This window comes from Cuculus canorus, chromosome 9, assembly GCF_017976375.1.
Source record: "Cuculus canorus isolate bCucCan1 chromosome 9, bCucCan1.pri, whole genome shotgun sequence".
Lineage (NCBI taxonomy): Eukaryota > Metazoa > Chordata > Aves > Cuculiformes > Cuculidae > Cuculus > Cuculus canorus.
This window is the reverse complement of record NC_071409.1, coordinates 14003743-14026262: the sequence shown is the minus strand read 5'-3', so window position 1 is coordinate 14026262 and position 22520 is coordinate 14003743. Positions and strand designations below refer to the sequence as shown.

At 42.3% G+C, this 22520-nt stretch overlaps 1 protein-coding gene across 21 annotated transcripts in view; it reads left to right on the top strand.

Annotated features, from left to right (window-relative positions):
• Positions 1–22520, top strand: part of LPP (LIM domain containing preferred translocation partner in lipoma) — a 340056-nt gene that overhangs the window by 239755 nt on the left and 77781 nt on the right. For all 21 annotated transcript variants that reach the window (XM_054075104.1, XM_054075101.1, XM_054075093.1 and 18 more), the window contains one exon: positions 15508–15631. In XM_054075104.1, the coding sequence (XP_053931079.1) occupies positions 15508–15631 (124 nt within the window). The remainder of the gene's footprint in view (positions 1–15507; positions 15632–22520) is intronic.

Here is a 22520-nt window from a genome sequence, read left to right as displayed (position 1 = left end):
GTTTCTTGTATTTTTTTACCACTTCATCACCAGTTGATGGTCCTCCTTGAGGACAGGACCCTGCAGCAGGTGGAATCCACAGATTTGGTCTGCCCTGGGGATTATATGAGTTTCCTTTTGTCTAGAAGGTGGTGTGAGTACAAGCACTGTGGACACCCAAGATCTATGCTATGCTGTTACTAGGAAAATTAAATACTTCTTCCTCAGTCTCCAGAATTAACATGCCTAATAGGTCCTCAAATATGTACTGTAATTTCCTTCTTATTGGGATAAGGAGGTTTATTAAGAGACCTCTCAAAATCACTTCCAAATCTGTTCCCTCTTGTTATTTCCTAGAGTTATACAGGCTTGTTAGACGTCTCCTCTCTGCCACTTCTAGAGTTAATGAAAGTCCCTTTTGGTATGGAAGAGCATTTGACCAGGCACGCAGCTTCGGTGCGTGAGTGCAGGTTTGGGGAACGAGGCACTGCTCTGCCCTTGTGCTATAGTGAATGAGATCCCACTTCCAATTGCCATCTCTCACCCAGATGCCATTGTGGGAGAGCCTTATCGATCCAACAGCAGCCACCACCAGCCTAGCATCAACTGATACCTAAAAATAACACAGGGTGGAAAAGACACCCAACAACTAAATATATATCTCTCATGCCTCAGTAGGGAGCATTGCATTCCTAATCATTCTGTTAATTTGTTTAAAGATTGATTAATACTAGAAAGCTTTTTGTTTCTGCCTTGGTCACTCGTCTTCTCTTATCTCAGCTGCCTTTCTTGAGAAGGCAGAAAATTCCTTTTCCTTCCTTCCCTGTCCTCCAGTAGCACTTCCCTTGCTTGTACACCCTTTCTTATAAGCCTTGCTGCCCACCGGATCGGTGGGATCACCATGTGGTGCCCAGTCGTGTTTGCAGGGTTGTCCTGGCTCCTGCAACAAACTTCCAAAGAGCTGCATGTTTGGGCAAGAGGAGGGGTCCAGAGTGCACAGTGTGGCATTCAGGGCACCATATCTTGCTGTCTGGAAGCTGTCATGGGTCCCACAAAGTCAACCCACTGAGCTGCAACACTTGGGCTTGCCACCTTAATCATAGCCCAGGCTGAAAGAAATAGCAGGCAGACATGGAGAGAATGGTGAGAGTGGTTTTTCTCCCCAACCCATCAACTGCCTGCCTTTGAAAATCAAAGGCTAGAGAGATTTCTTTCCTCAAGAACACATGCCAAGCAATCGTGCTCCATTGTTGCCAGCAGATTTGTTTTTGCACACTTAAGACAGGAAGAATGGCACTCTTGGGGCGAAGAAGCTGGCACAGCGCAGTTGAGGTGGGAAGAGGGGAAAGAGCCAGCAAGTGGCAGCGAAATCTGTGGCGGCTTTGCGACGTTCCCTAGCAACCTGTGCCCCAGAGAGCTGCTTGCAATGTCTCCTTTTTATCAGCGCAGCTGCATGTGATGTACTAGCCTTGCCATGGTCTGGCTCACACTATTTTGGGTTTAAAAACTGAAGCGTGTGATTGCAGTGCTGTCATGGGCATAAGGACTTTGGATTGCTCTCTTGCACAGATGGGAGCAATTCACAGGGAGGGTGAATGTTCTTGCTGCGATGTTGTCTGGTACCAGCTAGTAAATATGATCTTGTGGCTTAAAGACTTCGCAATAAGTAGATTTGATAGTTCCTCTACCATTTGTTTTCCTCATAAGGTGGTATTGCAGGGAGGGCTTGCATGGAAGTTTCTGGAGTAACTTCATTCCTTCCATCCACTGCAGATACACATGGATATTTTCACAACAGATACGTGGAGCATTTTACTGTTTGAGGCACCTATGCTGATTTTCTGAACACTTCCTTGCCTACCATTTCTCTGCTCCTGGACAGACTTACTGCATCCTGTCCAGCTTCTGGAAGGTTTTAATAGAGATTCAACACTGAGTGCCAGATGGGCATTCCTGTGGACCAGGACAAAAGAAGCGCTCTATTTGTCTAACACAAATATTTACAGCCCGTACAGTGGGTGCTCTGAATGAGATCTGTTTCATGCATCTGAAGTTTAAGCTGGAGATACAGCATCATGGAGATGGTAAGAGAAGGGCAGTCACTACGCCTTTTTCATGCTTCTTTGTCATACCATTTCTGAATAGAGTTTCTGTGATTTAGCATCTTGGGGAAAAAAAAAGAAAAAAAAAAGTAGCTAAATACTGCACATGAGTTTCCTTTCCTGTAAGCAGCTTCAGCCTTGAAGATGATCCATCAGGCCTTCAAGCTGGCTTTGCTCAGCTCTGTTGCAGAATATGTCACAACTGCTATCACAATCACATAAGCATAAACAATGAGGCTGGAACAAACCTGAAGATGTCTGCTGCTCAGAGAGAGGATCAACTCTGCCTAAGCCATTCTTCACAAATATTTGCTTGTTCCTATTCTGAAAAGCCTCAATTATGGAAACCACAGACTCTCCCCAGGCAATCTCTTCCAGCATTTTGCTGGCCTCGCTGTTTCTCCTCCTCCACATTGCAAGCCCTCTGAAGTGTGTTAGTGCTTTTCAGATGTGCGTCCTACAGCCTGAACCCCCTGTTTAATAGTGTAAAACTAATGGAGAGGGACAGGAATGGAGCATGGAGAGCAGAATACATAGTTTTAAGAGAAGGAGGAGGAAGGAGTCTGCAAAGTGTTTGACATTCACAACTGTTTTTTCGGTATGCTTTTGAAATTTGCTTGGCTCTTAGGAACAGGGGCAGGTGAGAAGGGAGGTGGAGGGAGGCACCTTTGCTCTGAGGTTCTCTCCAAGAGGGAGCCAGCTCCCCAAAAGGAGCAAGGAGGGAGGAGGCCCTGAAAAACAGGTTAGTCTGAGCTGAGAGGTGGTAGCGGAAGTCCATGAAAGCCAGACTGAGAGGGGCCCCATAGCTCAGGGCAGGAACTAAGTAAGCTCTAGAGTGTCACCTGCAAGGAAGCAGATTTCAGTCACCCATATCCCCAGAGAGTGGGGTCTTTGTCTGCAGTGTTTGCTCTTGGTTGGGCAGCTTGGGAGTTTGGTGTCATGTGTTCCTGTGAAAGATAAATGCAGCTGAGGGCTCAGGGGGCTGTAGTTAGGCTGGGCTGGGCTTGGACTTATTGAGTCAAATAGTGCCTCTTGACAAGCCATTGTACACCTGAGTACATTGCTCACTTTGGCATGCTGAGCTAGATCCTGTGCTGCTGTGTAAATCAGTGAGTTCCCTGGAGCAACTGATTTGCACCATCTGAATGTTTATCCTATCCTTTTCAAGTAAATTCTGCAAGTAGAATTTTATATATATATATATATATATCTTTGTTTTTCCCCTTCAGCCTGTGCTCAGTCAACCTGCGAGCAGCTTAATCATTAAAAAACAGAAGGGGGCTGCTGCTGTTGTTGTGGTTGAACAGGATGGGAAAATGTTACACGGACAAAGTGATCTCTGTAATACATCAAAGTGGTCCAAACGCAACATTATGTCCTGCCACAGCCTTTGATCTCCTCAGCTGTAATAGCACATGCCACTGCCTCTTTTGGTTTGCTCCATTCTCCATGAAGTACTGCTTGACCAATTAGTGAGATAAGTTTGTCTCTAGCCCAGGAGGTATGTGGACAGCCTTCTTAGCTCCATCTCTGTACATGGAGGACTGTTTTGACAGCTAAACATGGATCTTGTTGAGCTGTCAGTTCTGCTAACTCTTCCAAGTATCTCTTATTTATTGAGCCATCAGGCTCTTCCTGACCTCCTCCAAGTCATTCCCAGCCTCACACAAAACACAGCACAGAAATACAGCTCGAGCGTGGCCTTCTGAGCAGGGCAAGTTTCTTTAAGCATTTGAGGCCTTGAACAGCACAGATCGTTAGGTCTCTATGTCAGTGCAGCGGCTGCACCCTCAGGCTGGCCACAGTCACAGAGGCTGCAGCTGGGGAAATTCAGATTCTCTTCTTGCACAGGGTGATTTAGCTGCCAAGATCTTGGGGCTTTTTAAGAGGCTGATGGCAAAGCAGAGGATGAGGGAAAGCTGTAAAATGGCTTTGAATCCAGGGACCGCCACATTCCCTTCTGGCTCCAGTGCTGAGCAGGGTATTTCTTCTCCTTGCACTTTATTCCTACCCTGATCTGGCTTGGAGATCATAGTTACTTCTGCAGTACACAGCACGATCCCCACAGCATGAGCACCCATGTACTCACCATCTGAAGCATCGTGACCACAGAGCAGTTTTTTTTTTCACTGAAAACTGTGCCTGTGATGGACGTGAAATCACACACCAAGGGAAGCGGAGGAACATGTGGCTTTTGAACCTCATATAACTCTTCCAAATGGGAATTAAGTGAGATTGAGGGTTGGTGCTCTGCTCTGAGTGCTCACCTTCCTGATGCCCATCAAAAACTACCCTGCACATGTGGCTGGAAGTATGTGACCAGTCCCTTAGCAGGAAACTAGTGGGTTTTGATGAGAATTGTATAGTTCTTGTACAAAGGAGCTGATTCTGTAAAATCAGCTGGTGCTGATATCTCTCATTTGCTTTTGCTTTCCTGCATTCTCCCTGGTCTGAGGATGCTGTGAGACCATCCTTGCATTTATTTCATCCTACTTCTTTGCATGTTGGTCTTTCCTGAGCCACTCCTTCATACAGTGGGTGCACACAGGCCTCTCTCCATGAGCTTTTGCCAGCTCTGGAAGCTCCTAGTCTCATAGCAAGGAGCAAGCTAGGAGCACTTGCACTTTCCTTTCCTTCTTCTCTGCCTCATCCCATGTTCTCCTCTGATGCTGGGTCTGTCTCAAATCCCCTACTGCACACTGCCTTCTAACTGGTCTTCCCCTCTTCCTCTTCTTGCCAGCATTTCTCTCCTGCCTTTGTAGTTCTGCCTTTCATAATTGCTATATTTCTGTTGAAAAACACTAATTTGCTTTTTTCCCTGGCCCTTTGCCCATGTTATTGAAGTCCTCATTCCAGCTCTGACCTTGACCTCTCTGCTCCTATGGCTCTTCTCCTCCAAGGCCGTCTCCTGTCCTCTCTGCAAGCAGGGTGAGTAGCAGAGCTGACCCACATCTTCACTCTTGTTCCATTAGGTTGCAAAAAGAGAAGGCTGAGACCATTTGAATATTGAAAAGCCACGGTGAAACATCTGCAGCATTTTTTGATAGCCCATAGCCTCTGCTTCTTTGCCTCCCTGCCACAATTTGGCCACCAGAAGGGACATTCTGTGTCCGCAGTCTGTGGTTCTCTCTGATGGAAAATCATCCCTCATCTCTTGCTGCTCTTTTTCTCAGCTCCCACCTCCCTGTGACTGTAAAAGATTCCTGAGAAGGGACAGTGTTTCAAGGGGGACTTAGAGCTTTTGTCTGAGTAATACTTAACTGTCCTGGACTGTATTAGAGGAGAATTATGACTTTGTTGAGAAATTTCTGCTGCCGTAAGCCAAATGAGTGATCATTTTCATAAGTACATTGGGTGAAATAAATGATAATCTAGATGACGGGCATTTACCCTGGCCTATTTCCCCCAAGTGCTGTACAGAATTTGGCACTGCTTTGTTCTGAAAATATTTTTTCTGATTATCCCAAGATAATTGATAGTGAAACATGTACAAGTATCTTCTAAAGCAGCAGTGCTTAGGCTATCAAGATGACATTCACTGGGGGCTACAGCACTTCATTCTCTCCTCTTTCTTTTCATGTGTATTACTCTCCCTGCTTCTAATGGCCTTGTTTAATTTCGCTACCATTTTCCGTACCTGCCAGTGTGTCATATCCTCTGCCTAACAGGGTTCAGCATCACAGTAGCACGAGTAAGTGCAGCTAATGCCGTGTTGAGGCAGGCTGCACCACAAGCTTGCTGCTAAGCACTTTCCCGGACTCTTTTTGGGAAAGCAGTGTTAGGTCTGCAAGCAAACTGCCCACATTTGGTGGGCACTTCCATTTCAGAAAAGGTGAGAGGGATCTTTAAGTTTTTAGTCAGCAGTGATTATGATGATCAACTCCAGTCTGGTAGGTTTGTGAAGGCCATTGTCCTAGCTTGGGCTGAAGATGACAGAGAGGCCAAGGGCTTCCTGTTAGAAGTGCCGTGTGTGAGCTGCTGTGAGACTCAACATTGACATTCTGGGTGATTGCTCTTCATGAATTAGGTAACGCATCTTTGCAAGTGGTACTTAAACTGATGTTAGATGGCTGAGCTGAGATTCAGGTGACCTAGAGGTACTTGCAGAGGGCTTTTCATTAGGAGAATTAATTGTTTTAAAAACAGTAAAGCTTCAATCTCTTAAAGTGTATAAAGCAATTCAGCAACGAAACTATTCATATAGATGATGACATAAAATCTAAAGACGCTGTAATAGAGGCAGAAATTGGAGGATGAACTCTGATCTTTACTGCTTACGTATTGTCTTGAGCTCTGTCAGTACCCATTTAATACTCTTCTCTACAATCTTTCACCACAAGTCCTTGAGATGCAAGAAAATGAGCTCTCCCTCTGACTTTGAAGAGTAGCTATCTTCTCATTATTACTTGCAAATTCTCTTTTCTCTTGTGTTATTAGAAAAGCTGTCATTTTGAATATTTTTTGTCATCCTTGAAGCACGCCTCAGCTGAGAGGCAGGCACAGTAGATGGCCTGGGCAGAATCCAGATATTTGGTCTCTCTGTTAAGTTTCTGCCTCCTTTTCCATGACTGAGTCACCTGAAAGAGTGAAAGTCAAATGAAAGACCATACTCAGCATTTACACTCTCTGCTGTGTTTGGAGCTCCCCATCTGCTTTCCAAAGGAACTTGTATTCATTTTGTTAAAAGGGGTTGGGAGCCTCCTGTAACCACTTCAAGAAACGTGGCCTGTGCAAAACTGAACAGCAGATAAACAGCAGAGCTCTTAGAGTGAAAGCAGCTACACATGAGGAAAAGAGAACAGGTGATTCTGGAGTCAGAACATGAGTAAAGTGAAGAATTCTTCCAGTCCTGAGACAAGGAAGAAATTTCTGAGTCCAGCAGGAATGTCATTTGCTTTTGTCACACTACTGTTTTCACTAATGTTATTCTTATCACTTTTATTTATACAACAAAACTACTGAGGGGTACCTTGGGAGGCCAGTGTTTGCTTTGAAGATGTTACAATCTTAAAAGACAAAATGTAGGGACATGTAAGTGGAAGGAGGCGCAATTTTGGCTACTAAAGATAGTTAAATAATAGTTATAATTTGTACTCATTCAGCATCTTTCATTCAGGGATCTCAAAGCATTTTGTAATCAAGAGTTCATTGAGAGTCTCAAACTCTCTTGAGACAGCCAAGCATTATGAACACCATTTATAACAGCAGGGTGCAGGGTCACATTGGTTAAGAATATTGCCGAGGATAAAACTCAGGAATCCTGTCCTCTGAATCTCTGGATGCTGAACTAAACACCCGCTCCAGTCTGAGAAGCTTTTTTTATTGTGATTTATATATATAATCTTTTCATGTTAAGCAAAATGTTTAGTCTTCATTTAAGTCACTGGTGTCCTGGGAAGTGTAATGGCCCATGTCACAGTTGACTAAAAGTGAGACTACAAATAGTGGGTTAAACACATTTGGTTAACCATTTGTTTGCTGTTATAGTTTTCACATGAAAAAAAGCTTAGATTGAAACCTGTCTTGGTGATGGAAATTGATACGATTTTAAGTTTCTTTGTGTATTAAAACAGAAACCAAATTTGCATTTTTTTTTTCTAGCATATTCAGGCATCTGGCAAGAAAGCTATATTTAAACTATTAATACAGAATGAATGTAAGTTTCACATGCAAAATTAGTCCCACTAAAATTGTGAGATTTATTTTTCTTTTGAAATAAGTGATGCCCTAGCACTTCTGGTTTTGTTACCTGATAAGGCACTGCAGCTGGGACTGCCTATTTTTTCAGTAGGCAATGAACCTGAACCTCAGGGCAGGTGGTGCTCATTGTACAAGCACCCAGTCCAAAGCCCCAGCACCACATGGTGAATGGTGGTGAGGTCCCTCATCGCTGTGGTCTGCTGGAGAAGACGCTGCACCAGAGGTGTGTGTCAGCCCATCCTGTGGTGTCATTTTTCATCATCTGTGAAAGCACTTGAGCTCTGCCTTTATGAAGTGCTTTGCAAATGAAAAGCTCAAGAAAGGACAAAGCTCAATTGTTTCCTTGCATTTTAGGTCTACTTTTGGATGGGTAGGTTTTGGAAGGAGGGTACTCTTTTCAGTCATTTTATTGTGGCAATGAATAGTCTGGGCTAGTTGTGTGTTGTGTGACACATCTTTTCATCAATGTGAAGATTGGAGCATTGCCATTTTTATTAGGTGTGTCCTTATTCTTGTCTTTTAAGGTGAGGTATGGCTCAGTTGGTGCGGAGACCGTGAGCCCTGCTTTGGAGTGCCACTTACTGTGACTGGAATCCCCCAGAGCTCAATGTGTTTCAATAGTGCTACCTTGGATTTACACAGGCGAGCTCAGTACAGGTCTTAAGGCTCGTCATCTTCCCTGGCAAGAAGCCCTGGAGGGCACTATGTACCCCAAGATGTATAGCCAAGAAAGCAAGCAGCAAATTCAAACCCTTCTACAGCACTTCCCTGTGCAGCTTCGGACAGGGAATCTGTGTCCTATGGATGCCTATGGCTCCTACTCTGAAATGCAAATTTTGACCTGATGATAGCAGTAAATATAATGCTTCACTAATTAATGCTTTGGAGGCAGCCCTGGAAGCTTACAGTATTATGACATAAAGAGGGAAGAAATTGATAAGCAGCCTATAGGGTCTTTATTGCTAGTGATGATACATGGGAGTAAGACAGGGCTTGCCTCTTAGTCCAGAGAGATGTGGCAAGTCAAGCAGCTTAGAGCAGAGTAAAGCCTTCAATCTTGAAACAAATACATGAGTACACATAGGACCTCCTGATGTAATTTTATGAAGCAGCCCCAGCTCTTAAAGACAAAGACATAAGGCTGAAATGGTGCAATCTCTTTACCCATATATTAGTATAATGATGATGTCTCATTCTCTCTCAGTAGTACCATCCAGCTTGTGCCTTGAGTTGCTGGCTTTTTCAATAAGTGACTAAAATGCCTGTTACCAAAGTAAGTGGAATTAATAGGAGAACACAAAGCGAAACAACCAGCTCCACTTTTCATATGAGATAAGCCTTGACAAGTAAAGGGTATTTGTGTAATGATAGGGCCAGGAAGCCCCAGGCAAGACCAGGCACTGCTGCACTTGTCTCTGTATATACAGTTAAGCACCAATGGGACACTAGAATGTGGTATTTTATAGGTGTTCTTATTTGAAATATAGTTTAAATCTGCTCTTTCCTGAGATACCATGCAAATAAATTATTACTTGGAGATCTGGTTTGGTTTGCTTTTTCTAATGAGAAACGGCCCATGTTACTCTATAGAAATCTAGCTCAACTCCTGTTAACCCTGAACATGTAAACAAACCACAGCGTCCAGCAGAAATGACAACTGTCCATAATAGAAGTGAAAGCTGTCATTTTACATAGTTGTGCTCTCTGCAGAAGCGAGCAACAGATAGCAGTGTTTAGAGATTATTTTTGTGCGTTATTATAGAAGTTGGATAACTATCCCTTCCAGATTCAAAACATTAGTGAGAATGTGAAGAACAGCAAGAAAAGCTACTTAGTCTGTTTGCATATAATAACATACAAACAATCCAAGGACAAAACAGTCATGTTCATTTATTACCATGCTTGATGATTAATAAAGCCCTGTGTCTCTATATAGTCACTTACATTGCAGAAGCTTGGATAGCTTTGTGAGCACTGATTAATTGAGAGGAATATTGTTAAACCCATTTTACAGAGTAATTAGGGTGCATGTACTGTGATCCTATTAAATTCAGTATCAATACACAGAGACCAAGATTTTTGTTTCATGCCTGTAAGCTAAAAGCCATGCTCTGCAGAGTCAAAACAGGCATCTAGATGAGCAGCTTGATTTTCAGAAGTCCTGGGAACTTTTCAGCTGTTTAATTGATTTTGCATTCTGGCTTAATTGTCTTGCTTTTAAAACTATCAGCAAGATACCTCCCCTTCCACCTGTCTGCATCCCAGTTTCACAGTGTAAGAAAAAGAAACATTTAAGCAAAATTGCAAACTGTGAAGTTAAAACAGAGGAAAATATTTTTATTGTTATTATTACTCAAGTTCTGTGTCACTTAATGTCACAAGAGTTCATTGAAACTAAGAGCTTAAGAGGGTTAGAATAGGACAGGGAATGTGTATGGATAGCTAAGTGGGGATACTGTTACAATAATGAAGTTTTAAAATACAGAAAAAAATCCTGTAGAGCTTTGAAGTAGTTACAAAACTGTCCTGTTTCAAAGCAAGCCAGTGTTTAAGGAATGAGGGCTCTTCTGCCAGAACTGCTTGTTCTGGATTGTCAGTTTGCTGTGGGAAGCAGTGGCAGGACAGGTAGGCAGGGAGGAACCAGTAGCTTGTCCCACTCTTGCTTATCCTGAAGGAGACTTTGCTCTTGCTTGCCCAGAAATTTGTGATTTCAGGCTGCCGGTATGAACAGGAGGTCACTGGCTGTCAGTGAGAATCTGTGCATGCAGGGAAGAATGAATTATTCTCTGACCAGGAGTAAACCCAAGAACGTGCGTGTCACAAGGAATCCAGGCAGAATCGTCTTTTCAGGAATCTGTATGTACTCTGGCAGCTGTAACTTTTCACTGGGAAAATAAATCAAGAATTAAAATATTTTTTTTTTCCAGTGCATCTTCTCTGTAACAGACATCAGTTGGCCTTAATTAGAAACTGAATTACAGCTGCAGGCAATCTTGATATTTCTTTGGGAGCTCAGCTCATGAGAGATGGCACCACGCTGGACTTTTTGGTCTGAAAGTTTGCGATTGTTTTGGACAGTCAATAACTTAAATGAAAAAGTATGGTCTTTGTCAGGCCATTGAATTAAAAAAATGTGCTGTGATGCTATTTAACTGTTTATTTAACTGACGAGCAGTTTTGGTGAGTGAAGTGAAAGGAAAGTGCTAACTTTATGCAGGTGAACAAGAAGAAAAAAATGAAAGGGAAAGTAAATATCAGTGAAAGATGTTTCTGGCTGCCTTTCAATTCCAAATTGGGCTAGTTCTACCTTGTGAAAAGAAGATAATTTCCACGTTTCTGGAATCGGGAACACATAATTGAAGTTATTTTCTCTCAGAGAGAAGAAGCTGCTTCTACAACATTTGCAAATGGACAAGAAAAATGACCACATACAGTACACTCTGAGTGATAGTGCATACATCACAGCATCATCTTCAGATGTCTTTGCAGATTTTGTGCTGAGGTTTTTTTACCAATTTGGGTGAGAATTTGTATGTGGATGGGGAAGATTCATACTGGCAAATGCACTGTGCTAACTGCAGAGCTCCCTTTTCTGGGCAGCCATTACAGCAGAGACGGCTGATTACCAGTGAGATCTGGAGTAGGAAACATGCACCAGAGCAGCACTGAAACAAATAGCAACTTTGTGGAGCAAAATAATTATGATTCCACACCTCTGCTCCTTTTGACCTGGCTTTTTAGGAACTGAACTTTGATGAGGAAGATGAGCCAGATGTTGTTGCAGTGCTTTGAGAGTGAGACAAGCGATTAACTCACTTCCTTTCATTTACAGCATGAAGAATATTTTCTGCTGGGATGTTTAACCTTGGGAATGCTGGGTTTAAACATGCCATTAACTAAACACGCAGGACAGTGTTTATTCGTGAATGCATTTGCTTCTGCATATCATTGCAACTGCAATCATCATGCTCTTCCCCAAGGTTCCTTGGTATTTGATGGCAGTAGCAAAGGTTGGACTCAGGTGTTCCTGCTCCCAAAGCATGGTCCCTTCTGTTGGCTTTTAGCTGACCAAGTCTCTTTTCCATTTCCATGGGTTAGTTTACCACCTCTGATATTGCTGTGGTCAGCCAGACAGAGTGGTGCTCAGGGAATTTGGGAGGCCATGTCGCAATTATCACAGCTTTGAGGTCTGTCTGGCTAAGGAAGTATATTTATATGCAGTGGGGCATCGTGGAGAAGAGAATGTATGAAGATAACTGTAGTCAGTTAAACAGCAAATTGGATCTCTAGACACCCTTGATCACTGCACAGATTGGGGGAAACAGAGGAAGTTTAATAAAGAACAACAACACAACGTTGCTTTGTAAGGAAAGCCAGAGTTATATTTTCACCCTTACCTAACAAAGGAGGAGGAAGGAAACTGTTTTGCATTTCAGGTTGGACTAAGGGTATGCTTTTCTCTCTCTGTTTGTGTGTGTGCATGTCCCAGCAAACTCAACAGCATGTTCATATGCATGAAATACATTTTTCTGGAGGCACAGAGTCAGCATGTGCCATGTAAGGAGGAAAAAGATGTGCCTAGCACTGCTTAAGTGTTGGTCAGAAAGGCATAGCATTTTAGTCAAAATAAGTTAAAGTGTCTCAACGTTGTGGCTGGTATCTGTTATTTTTGCTGACATTGGGTTCTGGTTAAGAAATCTGCCTGGTTTGGAAAAGTGCAATGTAGATAAAATACGAGAGCAGCCTGTTTATTGTGTGCATGAGGAAACGTGGCCTCCAAAACCAGAGAAAGTCAGTCAGAACTGAAAATCTGCAGATTTTTGTCTTTCATTTTAAAGGCACACACTAAGTCCTTATTGAGGTGGGCACAAGTGAGTCCTCTGATTGGGGCGTTTTGGAAGCCAGCATGAGAGAGAGGGAGAGACTTCACATACTGCTTGACCAGGATGTCGTGCTGAAGTCTGGCTAGTGGAAGCCTGCAGATATGGTGACTTTGGATTGGAGAGTGGCCGGTGTAGGTCTGCAATGCTGAATTCAGCCCGGTAGGCTCTGTGAAGATGTGGGTCTTCAGCAGTCTGGTTGCAGGTTTTGTCTTTGCCTCAGAGCCCACGTGTGATGATGAGCAAATTGCTTCAGCTCCATGCACCTTGCTTCCCTTTTCTGTGAACAGACAGCAGCTCCTGCCTTCTGTTTTGATCCATTTATATTGTAAAGGCCTAAAGGTAAAAGCAGTGTTTCAGATTATGTATGGACAAAGGCCAGCAGAAGAGGCAGGAGCTTGGCACCTCCATGTTTGTTACACTAGTAATTACTTATGGGGGAAATGTAGGCATGGAAGTCATTATCAGCTTCATGCCATACCATCTTCTCTATGCAAAGTCTAGGGAAGGAGTCTCAGTCAATAGGGTTGCAATGGTCACTCCTTTCTGCATGGAAAGTGAAGCAGCTACAATAGATGGAATAATTTTTAAGAGGCGCAGTTGCCACATTGATTTCTCAAGCTAATAAATCCTTGGCTGCACTTGCCGTGTTAAAATATATGTTCAGGCGAGATTCATGATCAGCTCTTAGGAATAGGAGAGCAAAGGAAAAAAATAGGTTGTTCCAATATTAAATGCTTTACATTTGGCACCCTTAATTGGCTCATTAATAAACCTTTTTTTTTTTTTAAGGTTATGCTATTTATTATTGCTAATGAAATAGTTGTCAACTAGCCTTCTAAAAACAGCCACAAAGCAATCACCAAGGGTGTCTCGGTGTGCTCGGTCAAATATATGGCTCTGAAACTCCTAGTGGTATGTGTGGCCTTGTGCCCACCAAAATGATACATCCCACAGAGGTGGCACTTATATTGCTTAGAAAGCAAATGCAAGTCCTGTGTAGTATACAGACCAGTCTCTCCGTATGAAAAAATAAGTCATGGTAACCTCAGAACATCAGCGTGGTTGCATTTGTACAACAGATTGTACTGAGCTGTGTGTTGACATTCACAATTTCCAGATGTTGAACAGCTTGCTCAGAAGAACTGCTAGGCATCCAGAAACCCTGGGCAAATGCACATAATCTTTGAGTATTGCTCAGGAAAAAATCCCTCAGAAGAAGAAGAAGAAAACATTGCTGGGAAAACCTGAATGTATGGTAGGTCCAGTCTATATTCTTGGGTGCAGAAGCTGAACATATGGCAAATAGATCTCACACAGCCCTCCAGGGAAATTCATCCAGCCAGCCTGGGGCTTACTGCAGGTGCCCTTTCTTCTAAGGGACCACACCACCCCTCTCCCCTACACACTGCTGCTGCTCTGTTAGAGGGCATTTGGCCATCAGGCAGTGGATGCAACTGCCACATTGTGTGTGCACGGCAAATCCAGCACTTCCAGGGAGTGCAGTGCCTGTGAGATAGATCAGTTCAACCAGGGAGCGGGCTGGTGGTTTACAGCTTAGCATGGGCCCTTGAAAAATAAACAGGACAAGGTCAGGAACATGCAAGTGTTTGGTTTCTGGGAGTGAATGATTGAAGTAGTATTGCTAAGCACGGTTCTAAGACCTTCTCTACATTGATTGATGTCTCATTTGAAATATCTTTCTTGCCTGAAAGAAAAAAGCATGAAAGCATTTACTTAATTCTCTTGCACTGCTTCAAAGCTGTGGTTCTCTGTTGAACATTACAGGCTTGATAAAGATTCATCATGTCAGATGTAGTCTCACTAAGCCAGATAGTGGTGGCCAGTGTATCGTTTCACCTGTGATTTAACATTTTGTTCCTATTTAAGTAGGTATGGAGCATGGAAAAATGCTTCCTTGTAGACCAAAACTCATAATTTTCATATCTAAGGTCCAGTCTTTGATGAAGGCAGCAATTAATCAATGAAATACTTGCTTTACTGAAATGCTGCATTTCATAAATAAGTTAGTTTTCACATGCAAGTCTTTCAAGAAAGCAGTGCATGCAAGGAAAGCTGGTGTCAGCATTTTTTAATCCTGAAATGACCGAGTTTCTTAATATAGACACCAAACTAAGCTTCTTCTAAGAAACTTCTAGGCAAGAGACTATTTCTGTGCTTCTCAAAATATGCCCCTACTTCTGCTGTTTTCCAGGGAGAAGACTCACTGAGACAGACTGCAAATACTGTATGCCAGCTGTTAGCATATGAAGGCCAAGAGGTCTCAGTTTCCAGGCACATATTAAAACCTTTGTATCCCTAGTATAAATATCTGTGGACCAGCTCCTGCTCTCACTAATGTTAACAGACGGATTTGTGTCAAAATAAACAAGAAGATAACATAACTAGCTGCTCAGGATTATATATCTTTGCCCATATTTTCCACCACTGTAGGAACTATTGTTTCAGTATCTGTTATAGTGTGTTATTAAGTAATGGAAGCTTTTGCCAGATCCAATGTGAAATGCTTCCAAAGCTGTTTTCAGTGTTGGAAAATGTTTGTATCAAGTTATCCTTGGATAATTTCCTCTTTTATTTATTATTATATGCCACCCAGTAGGCACTTAATTATAAGGCACAGAATACTTCTCATTCTAGGAGGATATATAGCACTTCACTGGATGTTTTTAGGAGTCCATTTTCATTACATTAGATGAGACGTTTACTTGTATGAATCTCTTGGGTTTTAAAAAAAAACCAAAACAAGACAAAGAATGAAGTTCAGCACTGAACAGCCAATAGACCCTCACTTTTATACCACATCATAGACTATCCTTTTTTTTCAGAGTGGGTATCCAAGCTCTGGACCTGCATCAAGCACTCCTGCCTTCAGGCCTGAGGATGAGCTGGAACATCTGACCAAGAAAATGCTGTATGACATGGAGAACCCTCCCTCTGATGACTACTTTGGTGAGCAGTGTCATGTCACAAGTGTCTGTAGCCCCTTTCTCTATTTACCAGGTTCAGTATAATGGGGAAGGCCTGACAACTGCGTTGTTCATGTAGTGACATTCGTATTGATGGATTTGCTTTCCATGCTTGGACTGGAAATGTAATCATCCATAGGAATTACTCTGTAATTTCAGCATAAATCTCATGCTTACTTGCTGTATGCTTGTAGTCTTTCTGGTTATAAAGTTGAATTTTTCAGTGTCTGGTTCATTTTCACACTATCTGTCCCAGCTTCTAGGCTACAAGGCTGAATTCAGGTGCGGTGCACTGTCTTGCCAGTCTGCTGCATGCCTTCTCATTGCACCTGCAAATTAACTGGCAGCGCAAATATATTCTGCTCCCAAGGCATGGATTTTTATTCTATATGTTGGCATAGATTAAAAAGAAATCCGTGAAGAGTCAATCAGGTTGGTTTTATGTGGGGGCCTGTTAGCCCAGATCTGGGTCCAACAAGTAAAAAGAAGACAAATCTGAACTGATTGGCTCATAGCCATGCCATCTTCCTTGTCTGGAGAAAGAGAAGCAGCTAATTTCCTTTTTAAGTAGTATAGAGTGGAACTATTTCAGACATCTATTGGTATAAAATATATATATTACCTTCATATAAAATACAAGTGATATGGCCTTTGAACTCTGCATTAAAGTCAAGAGTCTTGGGCACGTTTGATACATCTTGTCTCTATGCTTAGTTTCTTACAGGCTTGGGTGATAAAGTTGTTAGGAAACAAACTGCTTTGGTTTGTGGAGTTAAAGACTGAGACAGGCTGTTCATTTTGAGTTAACTTCCTTTATTTCATCTTTTCTTAAAAAATTCATTTAGATTGCCTCCTACGTCTGTTTGCTATAGGCTTTGGTAGGAACAATATGTTTTTAGCTTAAACTTCTGTGGTTTGGTGTAATCGGAAATCAAGCAGGACCTAGGTTTCTCTAATAAACAAGGATCTTATACTGACAAGGATCTGATTACATGAGAAGGTCAAGATGTCCTCATCAAACAAATGTTGACTTGTAGATGGGGTTGATATCAGCCCCCATTCTCCATCAGTACCTTCTACCTTCAATTGTCTCCACCCTTTCAGCTGAAATGTCTTCTTTATAAACACTGATAGTCATCAGAGCTGATGACTAGCACAGATCTGAGGTGTGAGCAAGAATGACTAACTAAAGAGAGGATAACCAGAGAACATTTTCTGTGCCGCCGCGTTTGACTTCATCTCTGCCCATATCCATTTGTGTTCACTCTCTGATGTTTTAAAAACCAAAGCAACAACCAACCAAACATAACATGTATTTAGCCATTAGCGTGGGCGGGCAAAAGGGAGAAGCTTTTTTCCCCTCTCCCTTCAGGCAAATGGCTGAAGCCCTGAAGCATGAGATTTGATTACAGTCATTTTCTTAATGCAGAGCTTTGAGTGGCAGGAGCTGGTTGATGGACCAAAGCCCACCCATTTCTCCTCATAGCCCAAGAAAGTAGGCAGGTGAACAAAGAACTTGGAGATTCATAGGCTCCAAGGTCAGAAAGGACCTTGTTATTATACTGTCTAATGTCCTATTCTCAGTTTCTCCCAGAAACACGATTGAATCATTACTTTAAAAAAAAAATCTAATCTTATCTTAAAGACTTCGAGCAATGATGAGTCAACCACCTACCCTGATAAGTTGTTCGAGTGATTAATTTTTCTCACAGCTCAGAAATTGCTTCCTGAAGTGGAGCTTTAGTTTTGTTTAGCACCTGTTTTTTTATGAAATGTTCAGATTTTGGAGACTAATACTGTATCACTAAGATGGCTCTGCTCTGATTAGGGTGCAGTACATCAAAGTTTTTTAATCCAAAAGGGATACATAGCCCAAAGAGTTAGAACAGGAATTCTTTCAACATTAGTTCATCAGTTTGGCTATCAGATAGCAGGTCAGACCAATGCCATGCCAATACCTCTTAATTCAGCAGAAGACAAGAAAATGGAAAAGAGGCTCCAGAGCATTCAGAAGTTTTGCCAGTGTTGTTTAGATAAGCAGTAACACAATCGAAGATGGCAAAATGATGCATGATGCAAGCAGGAGGATGAAAACCAACAACCGCCCTAGTCCTACCTCAGGCAGGTTATGTTTAATTACAAGCTGCATCTGACTGATCTTCTAATTACACTGAATCTGTGCTATTGAAGGCCATCTCTGAAGTGCTGTCCAGTCTTGGCATTTTTGATGTGCTGTGTGTTGAACTGTGTGTTGGGCTGAACTCCTCCTCAGCTTTCTAAGCATGCTGTGCTTCATACAGCCGTTTGGGAAACATGGCCTTAACTAATTATATACCTACCAAGAAAAACATTAAAAAACCCAACACTTCTGTTTTTTATGGTTGGATAAAATCAAAGAGGTTGGCTACCCTCATCCTTCTAGGTTTGGACCTTCTAGGCCAAGCTACTCCTGGGGAAGATGGTCTCTGGAGTCACATGGATGAGGTTTTTTGATATGGTAGTGCAGACCATGAGTTTTTTACTAATTCTGGCTATGTCAGAACTAAATACTCATATACTTGAGCTGTCAGCCAGTGCCTTTCAGTAACTTCATGCTCATGTGGAAAGAACAAATTAAGTGTGGGAGGGAAAAAAAAGAGTCTTTCAACTACGGTTAACTGTCTCAATCAATATCTCTGCCTTTGTTCTTTATTTGTTTAGTACAGTAGTGTGGATTGTACAAGATTCATATGGCACATTGATCAAATAATCAGAAAAAGGACAAATGGGCAGAGACATTGACTCTGATTTGCATTAAATATCTTCTGCCTGAGGTCTAAATGCCGTGGTAATTGTAGCATACCAGATAGCTGTCAGCTAATCACTTTTATTAGTTTGAATTTAGAAAACTGGATTTCAGCATATTAAAAGTTGGTTAAGAGCGGATAGGTTTTGAATTGAGGAATCTAATTAACCTTGCTAGAAAGCTGCAAGGCGTTATATTAAGTCATGAAAATAATTTGTTGGAATAATTACATTTGAACTGTCAGGCTGGAGAAAGGTCATTTTACTTGGCCCATCAGCACTCTGGGTTCTTTTGTGTAACCATCTTCCTCCTGCAATTTCACTTGCCGTGTCTCTGGTTTTTGATCAGATTGATCTGGGAGTCAAAATCAAATTTTGGTTTTTACCTTGATCCTGGAGTCAGGATGGGCAGAGTGGAGATTCTTGGAGACAGGAGAGGAGTAGGAGGTACTAAAGTTGTCTTTAGAAATGCCAGCCGGTATTGCTGGCAGACAAAGCAAGCTGAGTTCAGGAGCAGGACAGGCAGCACTTCCATCAGGTCTGTGCTCACCGCAACTCTCTGCAGCTTCCCTGGGTGGAAATTACTGAAGGTAGTTTCAGAGTCGGGGGAACTGTGCTAGCCAGTGTCACTGATGCAAGCACACGCAGCTGGCAGCACAGCATGGTTCATGCTGCATTCCCGTGAGTGCGTGGTGAGAGCCAGAAGCAACATGCTGGAGACACCCTTCAGAGCACAAAGATCACAGTTTGCCACTGTTTGTTGCCTAGACTTACCAGAGCCGCATGATCCAGTCACTGGGAAATCCTCTAGCTGCCACCGGCAGGGCAGAGCCTAAACATAGAAATATCATCAATAAGCATAATAATAAAGAAAACCATTTGATTTTTAGGAGTTAAACATACATGCTGGCTGTTCTGCCTAACTAAGTTTTGTTGAAAGGCCACACTACCATACTAAGTCTAAGCACCATGATTTTTGGTGTTTGTCCCGTTCTATCCTTTTGTAGGTTATAGAATGACTTAGGGAATGGCTTCTCCTGGGAAGTCCTTGGCAGATCAGCAAATTGAAGTCTCTTAAGTCTAAGCTACTCTTCCTTCTTTACTGCTGATTCAGTTGCTGATCTGTGGTACTTGGCTGTCTTTAATCAAATCCCTTTTTATTAGAAAGGATTCCCAAATGTGTTATGCACTGTACAGTAGGGGTGGTTTTTCTTTATCGCAGCCCTCCCCGCTGATTAATGTGCTGTTGTAGATAGGCATGTCTGACTTGTTGAAAAAAAAAAAAGGAATACTTTGTGGAGTGGAAATTGGGTAAGGTTGGAGGAGGAGAAATGGATATTTACAGGAGATTAATGAAACTATCAAATTTTTTTGTTGGCCACCATGGGAAATTAAAGCCCTTGATTTTGAATTAAAAAAAAAAAAAAGAAATATAAACATACAAATATCACAACTGTTCTGGACCACTGTTTCGAGTCTCATAGGAAGAAATTACTTCTGGCAGCTTATCAGTCTCTATCACTGTGCAGACAGTGCTGATTAAGACTGGAAAAGTGCCATTGAAGCCCCTGATCTCCTGTTGCCTTCTGGACTATGTCCCAGCTGAGTCACTCCCCACAGCAGAGGAGTTTCCCTGACTGGTGGGAAGAAAATTTTACTGGTATTTACTGTAAGCTCTCAGAGCTACCAAAGAAACCACCAGTTTTATGAATTTGGTAACATGTCAGTCTCCCTTTGTAGTTCCAGAGTGCTGTAGGGATGTGCATGGAGAGAAGAGAAGTATTAACATTGTCCAGTTAAAAATACTCAGCTTGCTAAAGGGACCTTGATTGTCTCAGACCTGCTAATTCAGGATATGTAGGTTTTTTATGTGTATTTTCTGTATGCCCTGGCTTTGATAATGGGAAAGGTGATGCAGAGTTTGGCTGACAAGCAAGGCCATCAAGCAGGATGCTTTGCTTTACTTTACTGCTTCTCATCCTGACCTCTTGTGAGACCTGTGACAGATCACTTTACCTTTCCAAACTCCCTTTTTTCCCCCTTTCACCCTATTTGCAGGGCACTTGATCTGCATAGTCCTTCAGATAGGAGCTGATGAACAGAAGCAGTTGTATGGAGAAGCCTTCTTCCCCAGTGGTTGTTTGACACGCTATGTTACTGTTAAGACTAAAGAATGATAAGTGGCACCAGCAGTGAATCTGTCAAGGCTCTGTCAACATTTCCAATCACTTGCTTTGCATCTGCATTAGGCTTCCACTTATAAGCTGAAAATCCTTCACTAGGACCAGAGACCTGGTGTCTAAACTGTGTCAAAAGTGTTCATTAATTTTACTTCTTGAGAGGCAGGACATGGGTTAGCAGTCCAAGTAAGATATGTCATAGAGTCACAGAAGCTTCAGATGAGGAGGCACCCTAGGCTGTCCAGGTATGACTTCCTTCAGTTTATGGTGTCTTTGTTTCCTTTGACATGACTTTGTCCACTGAACAGTTCTAGTGTCTCTAAATTGAACATGTTCTGCATTGAATTTCAGTCTTTGTCATGCATTTCTGTAGCCTTTCAGAGGCTCACGTAGCCTCTTAGTTTCATCTGAATTACTACCAGAAAAAGAAAATTAAAGTTGTCATATCTTGCCTGTATTCCTACATCTCTTCTGAAAAGATTGTTACTAAAAGATGCATATTATTATTACAAGAGCATAATTACACCGTAATTTTGCCATGTGAAGTGTCACCATGACTTCTATTTAAAGGCAGCGTTTCTGGTGCAAGATAGCATACGTCCTCATCTGAACAACGCCTGGGGCAGAAAATAGTAGGTTAGATTTTCAGTGACTGATGAGCCGACAGTCATTTTCTGTTATGTAACCACTCACAAAAGCTGGAAGAACATATATGTAATGGGGACCCTTGTCTTCATTGTAGGTCAAGTTATTATATTTGATGTTTAAGCCATATTCCAACATTTGGTCACTGCCTCAAAGGCTGGGAGCATCTTGTGCTCAGGTGGGGCATGGGGTGGTACCATCAACATCCAGCTGCCCTCTTGTGGCCTGCCACAAGGAGAGTCACTCTCTCTTTGCTCCCCAGAGGCTTTAATTACCCAGTAAATGGCTTTCAGAGATTGTGTCTTCAGTCTCGCTTCTGTCAATGCTTGCTACCCCCATCTAGCCATCTTACAGGGAGTGCAGGTAGAGTTTGGAGAGCAAATTTATGACAATAGTCCCAACACAACCTACAGGGTAAATTTTGGCTCACAGTTCCAAAGGGGGAAGAGGAAAAGAAGAGGCCAATGAGTGGCTGGAGAGCAAAATATACCATGTCTATATGCATTTATCTGCAGCCATAAGAGAAGCATGAGAAAACGGGAACACAGAGGCTGTGAGCTGGTTTAAGTTGCTTTTCACCATTTGAAAAACTGTGTAAGTGGATGCAAAAGTTTGATTCTTCCTGCTGTTGATGTGATCCACATCCTGCTCTGCAGTAATTGTGGGAGAAATGTTTTGTAAAGCTAAGCACCTGGATCTTCTTGCACCAGGGATCTTAGTCTTATATAAGTGCACACCTCTTAATAAAGATCAAGCAGATGTAGCCGTCAGGAATTAGGGAAGATTGCAATCCTGTGAGCCCTGAACACCTGGTACCTATATGTGCCATAAGGCAGGACACTCACATTCCCTTTTTGCCTCTTCTATTCCACACAAGAGTGGATGAGACTTTGTATCATGAGTGTTTCAGAAGCACAGAGACCAGCACTGCTTCACAGATATAATCTAAATCTTACATCAAACCCCAAGTTACCTTTTGTTACTGAGATGATAAAATGCCAGCTGGAACAGGTAGCAAGCAGCGTGACTTTCTTGGTGTTTTTTAGCCCCTGGTTTAGCTTGAATTGCTGCCAGTCAACCTAGACATATTTTTACTTTTAAACAGAACTGATTTGATACAGAAGTCATTTATTGGAGAATAAGTGCAGAATACTAAGGCATCATTTTAGCAAAGGAATTTCCATGATCACCTGTGTTCTGTGCAAGAAAGGTGGCTTTTAGGCCTTGAGTGAAATTAGGTTTGTCCCAACAGTCAGTGTAAAT